Below are 15,486 nucleotides of genomic sequence, written 5' to 3'. Positions count from 1 at the left end.
GCTCAAAGCAATTAAATAGAATAGTATAGTGAGTACAAATGGGAGTGTGTGTTAGGATTCAAGCCTAACTCTTAATTAAGTTTCCAGGGCCTAAAGATTGCAGTTTACACAAGAACAGACTCTTCTATCCCTGTTTCACACACTCAGGTGCAAGCCCAACTAAAGCTTCAAAGGAGACAAGGATGGCTGTGGATGAGTGGGAAGATGATCCCAGGACAGTGTGGTACAGGGGCGGTACAGGGTGCACTGGGAGCATGCAGCAGGCGCACCCACCTGGCCTTGAGGGATCGAGGAGAGTCTATGAATAAAAGCATGGAGCTGATAACGTCCCAGTGAATATGGTCCTCATGTACACTGCAGGCCATGCCTCTGGCTGTTGTCACCCTTCCTGTGGGCCACTCCAGCTCTGAATGAGAGTACTGCAGCTCCTCTCCTGCCCCGGCCCCCAGACTATCATACACCTTCCTGCTGGTGTACAAAATAAATGCAAGTTGCAGTTGAGAAGACGTTAGGCCTTGACCCTGGCAGAGTTCTTTTTTTTAATGCGTCTTTGCTACGAGTATTCTAACTCCTTTGTACTCCTAGTTCTTGCCCTTTCCTTACCAAGTAGTAACTTAAGGAAGTAGGTAAGAACAGTGAACCAGAAACCAAAGAGTGATGTGATGAATGTGACATGTTCGCGTAATCATAATAGGTGCTCAGGTGAGTAAAAATCAATGACTTGATACTGCTGTTAACAGGCATGGATCCCCTGTGTGAGGAAACTTGGCCATGGTCTGTTGTCTGAAGATGATTTCAGCCAGAATATTATACTGCTGCTTTTGAGATTTGAGTTTAGCACAGAATTATCAAAGCTTCAGTTGGTTTATGCCCGTTCTCACCTGAAGGATATTAAAATGCTTACCTCTTCTCTCTTTCAGCCTGTCACATATTTTAAAAAAGGTGGTTACTACCTTGCCTTCTGTGCAGGAAAGTAATCCCACTCTTTTCAACTCTAAAGCCCTAAATTGTTGATTACTCACAAGAGCCTTGTATGGCGTTCGCTCATTCAGAAAAAGCCAAGCATTGTGCCAGGCTCTAAGGAATGCTGAGTACACCACAGTTCCTGCTTCTCAAGGTATACGGTCCCATTCTGAGGTGGAAAAAAATGGGCCCTTTGAGTGCGACTCCCCTTCTCTTCCCTCATCTCAGCGTGATGGCTGTGCTGGACCCCTGAGCACCGCATGGGCCCTATTGTCAACTGCGTTAGTGCTACCCTCACCTTTGCTCTTGATACCCTTGTGTTCTTGGGTGGCTGTGCCAGCCACACAGCCCCGATAGGGCTGCCCCTTCTTCCTATGGCTTCTGTCTCAGCGCCTCCTGGGATTCCAGTGTCGCCCTGGGGGCCCGTTAGCATGAGGCACTTGGTGCTGTGTTGACCTACAACTGTTTTCTTTCAACTGAACTAGGCTTTTTTTTTTTTTTTAAATTAGAGGTTAGCATAGGATAGTCAAAGTTGCTAGATAGTCATGTGTGTAACACCATTATCAGTGAGATTATTTACTCCCTTTGCTGTCTGAAGTCATGTTGTCCTCAGTACTGGAATCTTGGGGAATTTATGGCTCACCTTAGATTTTTGACACAGCTTTACTCTGGCTTTCATCTATCTGGTCCATACCAGCAAGTGCCCTCTGGCTCTCAGGCCTCTGCCTTTTCACCCCCCCCCCCCCCCCAATCCCCCTCCATACCTCTTCTAACTTCACATTTTACACCTGGAAGTCCATAAAAGTTAGGCTTATTGGGCAGGGACCTCTATTTCCTGTCCCTCGTAATTAGAAATGGTTCCCTTGAGGTGGCAGATTGGAGGGTGTTCCAGAAACTTTAGAATCTTTAAAGGGGAAAGATAATTAGGGAAATTGAGATAGTGAAGGTGAACTTGAAAAAGAAGGTGACCTGGCGAACTTGGCTTACTCTGCAGCCTGAGGATTCCTAGGCTTTGCCAGTCAGGGCAATTCTGTGCCTGGTCATGGCCTTTGTGTTCTCTTTGGATTAATCCCACAACTCTCCTGGCCTTTAGGGCATCTTTTAGTCTGGAGACGACTGAGACCTGATGGGGCCTCTTAGAAATGTTCTCTCATTGGCGTGGGGTCACACTGGAGGTGGTATGTGGCAACTTGGTGTCACCTGAAAGGCTGATTATGGCTCACCTGAAATTCTTGCCTTTAAATGGCTTCCTGGAAATCAGCAGAAGGAAGAGAGGTCCAGTCCCTGCACCCACCGTTATCACCCCCAGCCACGGCAAGCGGACAGCAGGGAGGACAGAAGAGACCACACACCCATGAGTCTCAGTTCTGCCCGTAGTCTCCCTGTCCATCAGCCTTGAGGAATTATGGGAATGAGTATGCTCTACCTTTGCCCCCTCTGAGTTTGTGGAGAGCCCAGGTGAGTAGAAGGAAGAAGCAAAAGACTGGGTGGTGGACATACATACATAGGAGGGTCTTTGTGGAGCATGCACTTCAAGAAATATTTTTTTACCCCCCACCCCCCATATATGATTGCACCACTTAGAAGCATTAGACAAGAAGCTTTGTGTTGAGAATTAGGACAGTTTATTGTTTGATCAACATGCTGAGTCTTCCACATTTTACACAGTTTTATATAAAGTCAGTGTGGCCATTTATGCCTGCTGAGCCAGTAAGAAATGGAAATGCCACCCTCTGTGCTCCTCATGGCCAGTCACTGAATGGGGATGGGTGAAGGAAAGTGAGGGGAGAAGGTGCCACGTGCCACGTGACAGGGACTGGCCTTCACTGTATGGAGGCTCCCCCTGGAAGGAAACAGCCAGACCCCACTGTATCACCCTCACAGGTCTGGAACACCCAGACAGTTCATTTCAAACAAATTCAAAAGGTGCCCTGGTCTGTGGGTGCCCTCGACAGTCAGAGCGGACCTGGGGACTGGCCCTTCTTTGCAATGGAGGAGCCTGAAATGTAGGTGGATTCTTCCCTGGCTCACTCAGAAACACTGAACAGAATCTCCCGTCCTAACCAGAGTAAAGATGGTCTGACACCCGTGCACAGCAGCCCTTTATGTGCAAATGCACAGTCACATTTGTACACACAGGTCAACGATAGATGAAGATGGAAACGTCTTGGTTCTGACCGCTTCCGACTTGCTGGGGGACTGTAAGCAAGTTAGCCTTCTCTGTCTCGCTTTTGCTGCCTGTGAAACAGGAAGGATTATGAGACCTCCGCCTCACTGCTGTAGCCAGGTGACAATGCCTCACATTCTCAAGGAAGAGGTAGTTTGGAAACTAGTGAGCATACGACTGCTTGATTGATGCAGACAGATTTCTGTTTAGCTGCCCCTCAGACACGCCTTACAATCCTTGGCTACCTGTTCTCACGTCCTGACATCCTCCCCTGCCTTCCACTGCAAGAAGGAATGAGGCTGCTCTGCCTGAAGGACACCGAAGCCAGCGGTGCCATTATAGTCACACCTGGTACTTGAGGGCAGGGGCTCCCAGCACTGGCTGGCCACCAGGAGGATGGAGACAGTACACTCAAACCACGTCTGCATCTTGAACTATCACCAGTGCAATCCTTGTTTCTGTTGCCTGAGACACTTGAACTGACCTGCCATTGCTCCTTGGACCTGGGAACGTTACAGTGTTTGAGGATGCTGACAGGGAGAGAGCGGGGACAGTGATAGCAGGGGGTCCTCTGACCAGAAGAAACTGGCTTGTAATTACCTTGGACTACACAGCTGCACTTCTAACAAGCAAGGTGTCTCCATCACACTTTCATTCTGGTGTGTGTACATTTAAAACACGCTATGTGCTTTTTCCATCTTATGTTCAATTTTTCAGTGCCAGCAAAACAGGAGCTTTACTGACAGCTTTTCTTTGACATCCCTAAAGAAAAAAAGAGGGCCTAAAGATGATGACCCTGCCCATCCCCCAAGTCAGGGCTAGTCTTTGAGGAGAGGGGCTGAACTACTGGCTAAATTGAGATAGTTTCTTAAAAGGATTCCTCCACTTGGCCTCGTACTAGCCCATCTGGATTTATCAAAGATGCCCTTGTCACTGGGGATGCCAAGGCAATTTCCTGACATCTTCAAGGGAACCTGATCTTTTTGTTATTGAACCTTAACTCTCTGAGTCAAGATCTTACCTACGAGTAAGAGGTAAGAGGACAGTGATGGCACCTGCTCAAAATGAGAACCAAAGAACCAACGCACTTCTGTGCAAGAGGTCTGGCCACCCTAACATGCCAGGAAATTGGGTGCGAATCAGGCCTGAGGAGAGAAGGGTCATGGAATGAAATGGCACCACCAAGGTGGCAAGACCAGATGAGGCAACTGCCCTCACCTGCAGAGGCCCACAGGGCTGGGGAGAGCCTAGACTCAAAAGAGGGGCTGTTGTGTATGTGCCAGGAAAGGCAGGGCTCACAGAGGCCACAGCAAGCCAGCTGAACGACATCTGTGTCTTACTGCTCCTGTAGGTGGGGAGAGAATGAAGAGCTCATGGTGCCTTGAGTATGTGTGCACATGAGGAGGGAACTGAGTTTCTACTTTTTTTTTTTTTTTACAGGAATGTTTTAAGAAAAGCTACTCTTTTGTACCAAGAAAATAAAAATCCACCGTACATTCATTCACTGAGATCCAGTGCAGATCCCTGCAAATGAGGCTGTCCCAGAGGCCACAAGCAATGGCCCTCACTGCCACCCAAGCCAGATGCTGTAACATGGACTCCTATAAATGCTCACGAGGTAAGTAAGCACTCTCCCAACAAGCACCACTTGGGGGTGTGCCATGGTGGGGGGGTGCTGGCCCACGTGGCATGCACACCCGTGCATATAAGTACATAGAGGGAGAAATGGTGCACATATGCCGGTGGTCTATTTTTGTCTGTAGTTTAACACATTTATGTAATTATTTTATTGATGGCAAGACAATCACAAGTTTTTTGACAATATTAAGTACTTCTTATTTCAACACGTTGCAGTACTTTTGAATTTCCAAAACTGTTATCACAATGCAAGTTCCAACTTGAGAGCAGGAAAAACAAGAATATACGTTGAGCACACGTACCTCTGAGAATGTGTGTGTGGAAGGTGTATACACAAGTCTATCTCTATATATAATTATGTACACACATATAAAAACTAAACACACAACACTGGAATTATGTTCGTACATTGGTCTTTGCCTTTAGGAAGAGGAACTCAGCGGGAATTCTGCTTCCTCTTTTTTTTAACCTGAAGATAAATTTCTCTTTACGGATCAGCTCTGACATCTGGTCTCCTTAGCTGAAAGTGTGGGACAGGCCACTGGACAAACAGCAGTGAGTCCTGCCATGTTTTGCTGCACTTACTGGCTGCCATTTTGGATTAGTTTCTGAGAAGTTCCAAAATTCATTGCAATAACTAGTTTGAGCACTGCTTTGTGGAGGAATTCACCCCCTATCACACCCCAGATAGTCATTTAGCTCACCTTTGACATGTCCAACAGCAGCCTGGAGGAGGAGCCAATGTCGGCTTGGAGGGCGGGGTTTACTGTTTTTAGCCAGAGTTGCTGTCCTCTACCTGGCTTTGTGCAGGCTCAGGGTTGGTGAGTCTGGGTCTATTGAATACTGGCCAAGTGGGTTACATCACTTAGAAGAGAGAGTTGTCTTCAGAGATTGCACAGATCCTCACATTTAGCCCTTCTCAGAAATGAGTCAAAAATGGCAAAGACGGCTCTTTCTGGGCAGCCTTCTGGAGACCCCACCTCAGCTCTACCCTCAGGCAACCGGAGTGTGGCTACAATATCCACCAAGGTATGTGCACAAAGATTTCAAATACCCTGGGCCAGTGGGGCGAGAACACATCAAGAAGTCAGCTTTTCCAGAACAGCACTCAACAGTATTAGCAGCTGAGGATCTGAGAACATGCATCTTTAAGATAGTGGCTCTGTAGACAACCCTCCCTGAGGGCACACAATGAGTCTCCTTTTGCTCTTCCTATAGATTCAACCCAGATATGTGTGCTGAACACTGGGCCGGTTGGTTAAAACATTTTCAGAAGTACACATGGTGCCCCCAGTCAGTGAACCAACCACACATCAACACTGCCCTCAGATGCCAGCACCACCTTGTCTTTCCTTCCAATGACCTCTTGCTCTGCCAAGCACTGGGCCTACCACAGAGAACACTAGGTTGCCTGTGGCAAGTGCCTTCCACCCTCTTTGAGGGTATTCAGGGAGGGCAAGGGAGAAGCAGAAGTAATTGTAATGGGGCCTGCTGTTGGGCTCCCTGCAGTCCACAAGACCTTTACGTCCATTTAGAGCCATGCCTGATGTCTCACTCTGGCCACGGAAGACAGTGTCAGAGCTGCCTCCTGAGAGGCTTTGTTCAATCAGAGCTTGATTTAACCAGGTAGGGCCTGTTTGGTGGGGCCTGGTTGGTCTGGGCCAGATGGCCCAGGATTGGAGCCTAATTAAATTGCCCAGTTATGTTTTAGTTTATTGGGCTGGGGGGGGGGGGGGGGAGGAAGGCAGAGGTGATGAACAGTCCAAAGAGGACCAGACAGAGGAGGTGTGTGGAAAAGGTTCTCTGTAAGTTTACAAATATACAAAAACAAAAAAGCACATCTTACAAATAAAAATGACTACATTTTTATCTGGCAAAAAGTTGTATACACATGATTTAAATTTTTTTTAAATTTTAACAGTTTTTGGCAATCTTAATAAAGTACAATATATTACAACCAAACCAAAAAATAGTTGTTTAAGTAACAGCTGTTAAGAGTGACGTGATCCCTGATGCCCAGCCTCCCTCCCCACCCCACCCTATTCCTAGAGACAGAGAGAAAAGAAAAATCCTCCCATCCTGATAAGCTCATTTCCCACCCCCCTTTAGGAAGCTAACCAATAGGAAGCAACACAACAAGCGAGTAGTGTCGGAGGAAGCCGTCAGGTCAGGCTGCATTAGCAGGAGCAGCCGCCTTCGCTGGCTGGGGGCTCTTGGGGTTTGTCCAGCTTGATGTCGATCACTGCAGGGGGCTGGGCTAAGGAAGACAACTCAGAGAGGCTGCCACCCTGCTCACGCCCCTCCCTCTGCACCCCTTAGCTGCCCTGCACAGCCCCTCTGTCCCTTCACAAACACCCAGACTCTGCTTGGCCTGGGAGGGAGGATTTAGGGTCCCTTTCCACACCCCTTTACCCCTTTCTCGGAAGCCTTCCTGGTGACAGGGCCCTGGAAGACTGGCTCCCAGCTCAGGCCTCACCCCCACCCCAAAGTGCGCTGGAGGTGGAGAGCCTTCAGGCCGGGTATGGATCCCACATTGCAAAGCACAGGGCTACGTGTGCCTTGCTCTACTTTTGTTGCAGCCACATGGACCCCTTAAGCTCTAGTCAGTATTGGTCACTTAGACTCTGAGGATGCCACTGTGAGAAGCCCTGGGGATGGGCCACAGCACAGCCTCCTCTCCAGCCTTTCCATTGGTGCCCAGAGGATGGTATACTGGAGAAGCACCAGTCAGAACTACCAGAGAAGTGGGTTCAAAACACACAGACAGGCTGTTCCCTCTGCTGTCAGCAGGCTGGAAACTCACTTCAGGCCCATCACAGCTGAGGACCAGGCCCTCCACCCGCACAGAATGACTCCTGGGTGGGGCTTTGGGGCCTGGGTTGGGGTGCTGTACTGGGCTGGGGGAGAAGGCCTGCTGTGGGAGCTGTTGCTGGCATCCTAGGGATGTTTTGTGACCCCTATCTGAGGACTATGGGAGAGATTCTTTTGGCTTAAGTACAGTCAGCCCTGGTTTCACAGGTTCTCCATGGATTCAACCAATTGTGGATCAAAAATATTTAGACTTGATTTGGGGTGGTGAATACACAATACAGTGTACAGATGATGTATTATAGAACACCTGAAACCTATATAATTTTATTAACCAATGTCACCCCAATAAACTCAATTTAAAAAATATTTGGGAAAAAAGTTATGTTGTGGCTGACGTGTAGTTAAGCCTACAGTGGTGGCATCTGGACTGAACATGCACATTATTATTTGTCACTGTTCCCTAAACAATACAGTTAACTTACATAGCATTTACATTATATTAGGTATTATAAGTAATCCAGAGATGATTTAAACTATATAGGAGGATGTGCATATGCTGCACCGTTTTATTTAAGGGACTTGAGCATCTGAGGAGTTTGGTATCCACGGAGGATCCTAGAGCCAATCCCCCACAAATACAGAGGGACAACTGTACTATAAAAAGCCACACTTCCCATAAAGGCCACGTTTCCACTCCTTGCCACTTTCTGGCCATTCAGTCATGGCATATATTTTGAGTATGACTTTATCTCCTCCTTTTCCTTGTTTTCCTACTTTATTTTCCCTATGCCCTGATTTTCTTGTGTGTGTGTACACACATATACATTTTTATCTTGCTTTCTGTATGTAAATGTATGTGAACACATTTTTCATAACATGGCAGAGTATAAACAAACAATAAATAGGCAATAAACAATTTTCTAATTGGGCAAATCAGACTACCTCTCTGCACCTCCATTTCAGCTTCTGGGTGTTGCCTGCAGTTTGGGGGGGACTGTGTAAGTGGCATGCTGACCCCGTCCCATGAGTGCTGGGAAGCTCCGGGGCTGTGAATGGGGGGACTGGGGAAGCAGGCAGAACATGCAGGCAGCATCAGCTGGGGTAGCTCATATCCGGTAGGCTGAACCATGTGTAAATCATATCTGAGTGTAGAGAAAGAAACCTTCCCCGCAGTGGAGAGTCTACTCGTTCCCATGAAATACAGATCAATAGTCCTGTAAGTAAGGGCAGTGCCACTGTTTCTCACTCCCTGCCCCATATCATCACTCTGCACACCTCTTTCTGGTATCCCCACCCCGTTTGGGAAGTAAAAGCTTAGGTGGTTCGAGCTGGATGGGTCTTAAAGACCTAGGGGTTCAGCCCCAGCCCTGTACAGAGCCCCCCACACCACACCCATCCGCCAGGAAGGCTGGGCCGGAGGCAAGGCCAGTGTTTATCCACTGCTCTAAAATACTACGTGAATAACTAGGGTAAATGGCTTCTCCAGCACATCTTTCACTCCTTCATCAAAGAAAAAGGATACTCCCTTCTTTGCTTTTCTCCTGGACATTCTCCATTCCAGGCAGAGCCGACGCCACACGTCGAAAGAGCTGGAGAAAAGGGGAGATGCAGCATGAGTCCCTCCTGCCCCCCCTGTTTCCCCACCTGCTCCCACTGCATCTCCATCCTCTTGTGTCTGTCTACTCGTCTACTTGGGCTGTACTATCATGTCTGTCCCACTGACTGTCCTGGAGGGCAGGGGCTGCACCAACCTCTCTCCCCAACGCCCAGTGCCTCTCACAGTGTTGGGCCTCAACTGGCCTCTCTCCCAGCAGGCTGGCCAGGAGCTGAACGTGGGTCATGGTGGCTGACAGGGACCTACCCCCAGGAGGCAAGCCCTTAGGAGGACTTCTGTCCCAGTGTCCACATAGGGACCAGGTGTGGGGGACCAACTTCCCACCCGTCCTAGAGACAAATGACCCCTCCTCAGGGAATCCTGCAAGTTCACAGGCATGGAGACAGCTAGGCGCTGGGAGCCGGGGCCACACAGTCACAGCAGAGAGAAACATTTCTGAGAGAACAACACAGGAGTGTGAACGTGACACTGTGGGCTTGTTTGGGTATGGGTGTGTGATGTGAGGAGTGTGTGGTGTGGGTGTGTGGCGTCTGTGTGTGTGTGAATTTGTGTAAGTGTGTGGTGTGTATGTGCACACATGGGGCTTCTGTGTGTGTTAGTGTGTAAGCGTGCATGGGGAGAAATGCATGTGGGGTGTGTGTGCTGGGGCAAGGGGTGGGCAGGGGTGTCAGGTAGGTGTTAGCAGACAGGGAACCTAGGAGGTGGCAGTAAGGACAAAGCAGAAGTACCGGGCATCAGATTCTCCACGCTGCCCCCTCTCCCACAAACACCAGCTATAGGAACTCAGTGCACTCTGGGCTTACAACTTCTCTGTGTGAATTCTCTGAGGACAGGGTAAGGCTTATTCATGGTTTCACTCAGAGCTCAGCCTTATCAGAGCACCCAGGCTGAGTGAGGGCCCTATGGGAGCCCCCAGTGCCGAAGGCAATGGGGGCCTGGGTGGTAAAGTCACTGGCCTGCCTGGCAGGGTGTGGGACCCTGTGGCTAGGCTGCAGAAAGGGCTCTGGAGCGGCGCAGGCAGACTTGGGTGAAGGTGCAGAGGTCCTGGGTCACTCCTCCTGAGCTTTCCTTGTGGCCTTGTCCCAGGCAGCCCTGCTCTGCCTGTCTGAATGTCAAAATGGTCACAGATTCTGACACCAGCAGCCAAACTGACAGCTAGACGGCAGTTCCTGGGGGTCACATGTGGGTGTCTGAGAGCAGATACGATCACGTTTAGAGTCCAGTGTAGACTCCTCTGAACCACACAGGGTTTCAACTGACCACATTGAACTCCCACTCAGACCATCACGTGGTTTCCTGAGCATTCTAGGAAGGGAGGCATCAGCATCTCCCTGACCCTGACCGCCAGTACCAAGGCTACCTGCCCTCTGCTTCCCTGCCCCCCATGACTTTCCATTTGGATGCAAAAAGCAGCTGCCTAGAGTCTTATATGCCTGCGGAGACAGGTAGCTCTCTCCTCCAGGACACACCACGGCAGCCAGCCCCAGACTTACAGAAGAGGCTGGAGAGAAGATGGGAGTGAACGGAGCCATACTGCAGTCACTCCAATTGGGGGGACACTGAGTCCTGGACCTTTGGGGCTCCCACTCTGTCTCTGTCCACTCCTCTGCCATCTTCCCCACTGGTGCTGGCACTGTCCACGTGAGGTGAATCTTCACTGCATCCAGGCCAAGTGTTGCATGGGCAGCTTGACTAGCATTCCTGGGCACCAACGGGTGCGACCGGGCAGAAGTGACACCCCAGCCAAACCATGCTCCTCACTCAGCATCCCCTCCCCCATGCCACAGGCACCCCTCCTGCCACACCTTTCCTCACGCTGTCTCCTTTGCCTGTGATGGCCTTCCTCCCCTCCTCTTCATCTCTCCAGTCCCCTCCTTCTTAAAGACAGGGGCTCCTAACCTTTTGTGAACCACAGACCGACCCCTCTGGCAGTCTGGTGACACCTACACACTCCTTCTAAGTGTGTGACATCAATTACACAGCGGCATAAAGGAAACCATTTAGTACTGAAATCTTTAAAGATATAAACTGGTGATGTAGCATGAACCTGTTAAACAGCAAGGGCTGGCAGTGTGTCTAATAACCGCTGTGATATCGACATAGTGACGGGTGCCAAGTTCAAGATACCACAACACTGTAAGGTGATAAGAACACAGCCGTGATCTCTGTGTGATAAAGCCACAGAAGCTGCTGCCATGACAAGAGTCTTGCTGCCTTCACTCATCGCTGAAGGTAACAACACGAAAGCAGTTAGATCTAAGTGCTGATAAAGCCGTAGTTTTTCCAACCCAAGACCGCTGACCTGCTGAATTGCATCCATGGACTCCTTGGCGTCTTTGGACCCTCTATGCCTCCTTTGATAATTCTGGTTCAGCAGGCCTGTCCCGTCCTGAGAGCCTGGCCCTTCAACCCCTGAGCACTTGCCAAGCTCAAGGCATAAACCCCGGTACCTCCATCCCTAGTCAAGCAAGATGCCAGGGAAACAATGCTTCTTTCGGCCACCTGGAAGTTGGGGACTGGACACCCACAGCCTGCTACAGGGGCCATGTGGCTAGCTGCTGTGGAGTGCCTAATGATGACATTCTCCGGACACCCTCCGAGGGCCAGTGCTCCTTCCTTCTCGCATGCGTCACCACTTCTAGAGGTAAGCTGTTCCCCATTAGATGGGCTGGTGGGGACTCTGCTTGGCTGCCCCAATCCAGTCACTAGCCCTTTGTGGAGACAGGGCTGAGGCTGGGGATGACTATGCTGGAAGCCACGTGTGCGCCCCGTGGCCAAGCTGGGCCAGGGGTCAGCACCAGGTGCATCCTACCTGCTTCACGTTGTAGCCGGTCTTCGCACTGGTCTCGATGAACATGACGCTCAGTTCTTTGGCACGCTGCTCCCCTTCCTCGATGGTTATCTGCCTGCAGGTGAGGGGAAGGGGGACATCTGTTCAATAGAGAAGCAGCCCCTTGGAGAGGCGGAGGGAGCAGCCTGAGATAAGGGGTCCCACCCAGCAGGGCTGGGGAACCAACCAGGATGAAAGGGACACAGGGCCCAGCCAGACACACCAGCCCCTCCTCTACTCCTTCTGTAGTATCTTCCAGTTTGGGAACAGACACTGTGGCAGGTGGGTGGGGCTGTCCCATACCTGCCTCTCCCAGTAGTTGCCACTGCCAGAGACGACATTTGTAACGTGCTTCAAGCCACATACCCACTCCCTGGGTAGTCTTATCAGACCCATTTTCCAAACGAGAACACTGAGATTAGAAGTGACTGCCCCAAGGTCACCTACTTAGCAAAGGAGCTAGGCTTTGAGTCCAATTTTATTTATTTATTTATTTGCTTCAAGAAGAGGATTCTAATAAAGTAGGCTCTGATTCAGGTTATTCCTTAAATGATCAGAGTATATTTCAGGAAGCTCACAGTCAATGACCTGTTGCAGCTTCTTCAGAGAAAGTGTCACACCCAGACACCACACCAGGTTGGAAAATTCTGAGGTTGACATGAAGAACCAGGACCTTCATACTCTCACCCTCACTGGTGTGGGCATTTCATGGGGACAGAGACACAAAGCACAAGCAGAAGTTGGTGGGAACCCAAGGGACTGCAGCTGTATTGCTGGTTGTGGCCAGGCCCCAGACCACGCGCTGATGGGCTGGGCCAGGTGCAAAGGGTTCCATGCAGACCACACACAGAGATGCGCCCCTGCCCTGCCCCTGCCAGCAGTGCCGGGGGCGCCTCAAAGATGACACGGACAGGGAGGGGTCTACCAGAGGCTTTCAAAGCCTCCGGCTACCTGATGGGACCTTTCCCAGCTGCACAGGACAGGTCAGACAGACAGGGTGCTTACTACTCATGCATCCCAGAACTCCTTGTCCAGGGGGGTTGCAGAGGCATGCAGGGTGGACCCAGCCTGCCAGCCCTTGCACTTACCTCTTGTCAGCCAGGTCCGTCTTGTTGCCCACCAGCATGATGATAACATCGCTGCCCCTCTCTGTCCTGACATCATCAATCCACTTAGAGGTCTGCTGGAAGGAGTTGAGGTCTGCAGGTAGAAAGTGGGGACAGAACTGGGAGTGAGATCCAGCTCCCAGTGGCAGAGGGCAAAGGTGGGAAGGGCGCAGAAGGGACAGGCAGCATGCACCCTCAGACACCTAGGAGGGACTGAAGCACAGGCCACACAGACCAGGTGGTCCAGGCATTCCACAGGAGGCCTGTGTGAGGAGCTGCTGCCCCAGGGCCTGGAGGGTCCCTTGCATTGCTGAGCCACCGATGCAGGGGAGAAGTCATCCCCTTTGGAAGGTCACAGTGTTATGATTTGCCACGTGGACCAGTGGTTTTAGGGACCCATTTGAGAGTCACACTTGACATTGGAGGCTCAGAGCAGAATGAAAAGTGGCACAATGGACTTGGCTGTACTTGGAAACTGTGGAAGGGGGTGGTGGCGCAGCAGCCCCTAGGCGGAAGGGCCCTACAGAGCGCACAGTCACCGAGAGGAACCCTGGGGGGCTCAGGAAAGGCCAGAGGGTTTTTCGACAAGTAAAACTCCTTGGGTCTCCAAGTAAGAGGAGGTAAGGAGGCAGCCCCAGGAACAGACAGAAACCAGGAGAGGCAAGGCCTCTTCAGAGCAGCTCCCTCATCTGTCAGAAGATGTGAGCGATCCTGAGGAGCAGTCAGAGGGCGATGACCCAACTCAGCAGCCCACACACCAGGGGAGGGGAGGCAGTCTGTTTCCTGCAGCCTGGGCTCTCCTCTGCTCTGCGTCAGGCTGCGTGACCCCAGTGCCCACCTGCTGTCAGATGGGCAGGAAGCCTGTGGTCAGAGAGAGGGGCAGAAAGAGGGATGGGGAGGGCCAAGCGCAGCAGGCTGCAGCAGTGCCCTGGTGCTCACCTGCCATAGGCATGCCCACAGCCCTAGGGCTTACCACTCTGCCTGCCTGGACAGTGGGGCCCTGCACCAGGCCCCACCCCCTGACCCCCAGCCCCATGAGCCTCCCTCGGGGCTGTGCAATCACTCTCAAGGACAGCTGCTTTGGCTGGAAGAGCCACAGTGTGTGAGCAGTGAAGCCATCACAGCTCTTCCAGACCTGCTCAGCCTCCCCTCCCACGGATCCCTGCGAGGAGCTGGGATGCCACCTGACAAAACCACAGCTGATGGGTCAAGTTGGCCCAGGGAGCACTGTCTTCTCCCACCTTCACACACATGCACACAGGTGCTCTGTAGGGGTCTCTCTGACAGCCAGGGCCAGGGAGGGTGCAGAGGGGCTGGAAGCAAGGCCAGCCTTGAGAGCATCTCAGCTCACCTCCACGCACAGGTCCTGTGCTGAGCTGGGCTGACCTGCCCACCCATGGCTGCTGCAGGAGGGTGGGGGAAGGTGGAAAACGCACTGGTGTTCAAAGGCAGCTCAACCCGTGACCTATGAGCTCCTGCCTTCCTGCATGCAGAGGATAAGTGTGCATGCATGCGCACACACTCATACACACACACACACAGAGGCTGCAGCCTAGCTGAGGCTCCACTCAGGCCCTGGAGCCCCTAGGACCCACACTCACTTGTGATGTCATACACCACCACGGCCACCGTGGAGTCCCGGATATAGCTGGGGATCAGGCTGCGGAACCTCTCCTGGCCCGCGGTGTCCCAGAGCTGCAGTCGCACCTGTTGCAGGGAGGGCAGGGGGATCAGCAGGGGCACTGAGGTCCTCACAGTGGGCGTGGGGACTGGAGAAAGGTCTTGGTTCTGTGATGCTGGCACTGCTGGCTTTGGAGCAGGCATGGGCTCTCAGTGGTGCCCAGCTAAGGGTCCAGGCAATCGGCCCAAAGGAGCCCCCCTCCTCCCAGTTCTAAAGTCAAGTGCTCACCGTGCGATCTTCCAAGTACATGGTTTTTGACAAGAAGTCAATTCCAATGGTTGCCTGTTAGAGAAAAACACAGAAAAGGTTGAGACGAAAAGGTCTCAGACAGAAGGGCAAACGCTCAGTGGTCCAGGACATGATAGCCAGGAAAATGGGGGACGCCCATGCCAAGTGCAGGTGAGTTCTGCTCTGCTGTCCCTGGTCCCCACCCTCTCAACAATGAGCCTACCAGTCCCTCCCAGAGGAAGTAACTTTGAGCTAAATCAGTACGAAGACAAGGTTTTTAGGGAGTGACATGAAAGGGAAGGGGATGAGAGGGCTGGGTGAAAGTCTTCCCCAGGAGCGAGGCCAGAAGGGCCAGGTCTGGAAGAATGAACATTATCTCAGGACTTGAGGTGACTAAGGGAAAAACCCAGAGATCTACCTTAAAGTTTAACTATAGCAAGTAACCCT

General features: G+C 51.3%; 1 protein-coding gene across 2 annotated transcripts in view; it reads right to left on the bottom strand.

Annotated features, from left to right (window-relative positions):
* Positions 1–6,503: 6,503 nt before the first annotated feature.
* The window catches only part of RAB6B (RAB6B, member RAS oncogene family), a 46,313-nt gene continuing 37,330 nt past the window's right edge, over positions 6,504–15,486 (bottom strand). For both annotated transcript variants that reach the window (XM_090284321.1, XM_090284322.1), the window contains exons 3-8: positions 15,040–15,093; positions 14,732–14,837; positions 13,113–13,224; positions 12,007–12,100; positions 9,102–9,168; positions 6,504–7,010 (exon numbers count right to left, since the gene is read on the bottom strand). In XM_090284321.1, the coding sequence (XP_090140447.1) occupies positions 6,946–7,010; positions 9,102–9,168; positions 12,007–12,100; positions 13,113–13,224; positions 14,732–14,837; positions 15,040–15,093 (498 nt within the window). In that variant the 3' untranslated portion in view covers positions 6,504–6,945. The remainder of the gene's footprint in view (positions 7,011–9,101; positions 9,169–12,006; positions 12,101–13,112; positions 13,225–14,731; positions 14,838–15,039; positions 15,094–15,486) is intronic.

This window comes from Furipterus horrens, unplaced genomic scaffold (genome assembly GCF_987537825.1).
Source record: "Furipterus horrens unplaced genomic scaffold, mFurHor1.1.pri manual_scaffold_7, whole genome shotgun sequence".
In the NCBI taxonomy this organism is placed as follows: domain Eukaryota; kingdom Metazoa; phylum Chordata; class Mammalia; order Chiroptera; family Furipteridae; genus Furipterus; species Furipterus horrens.
Note: the sequence above shows the minus strand (reverse complement) of the source record. Positions and strands in the feature narration are given on the sequence as shown.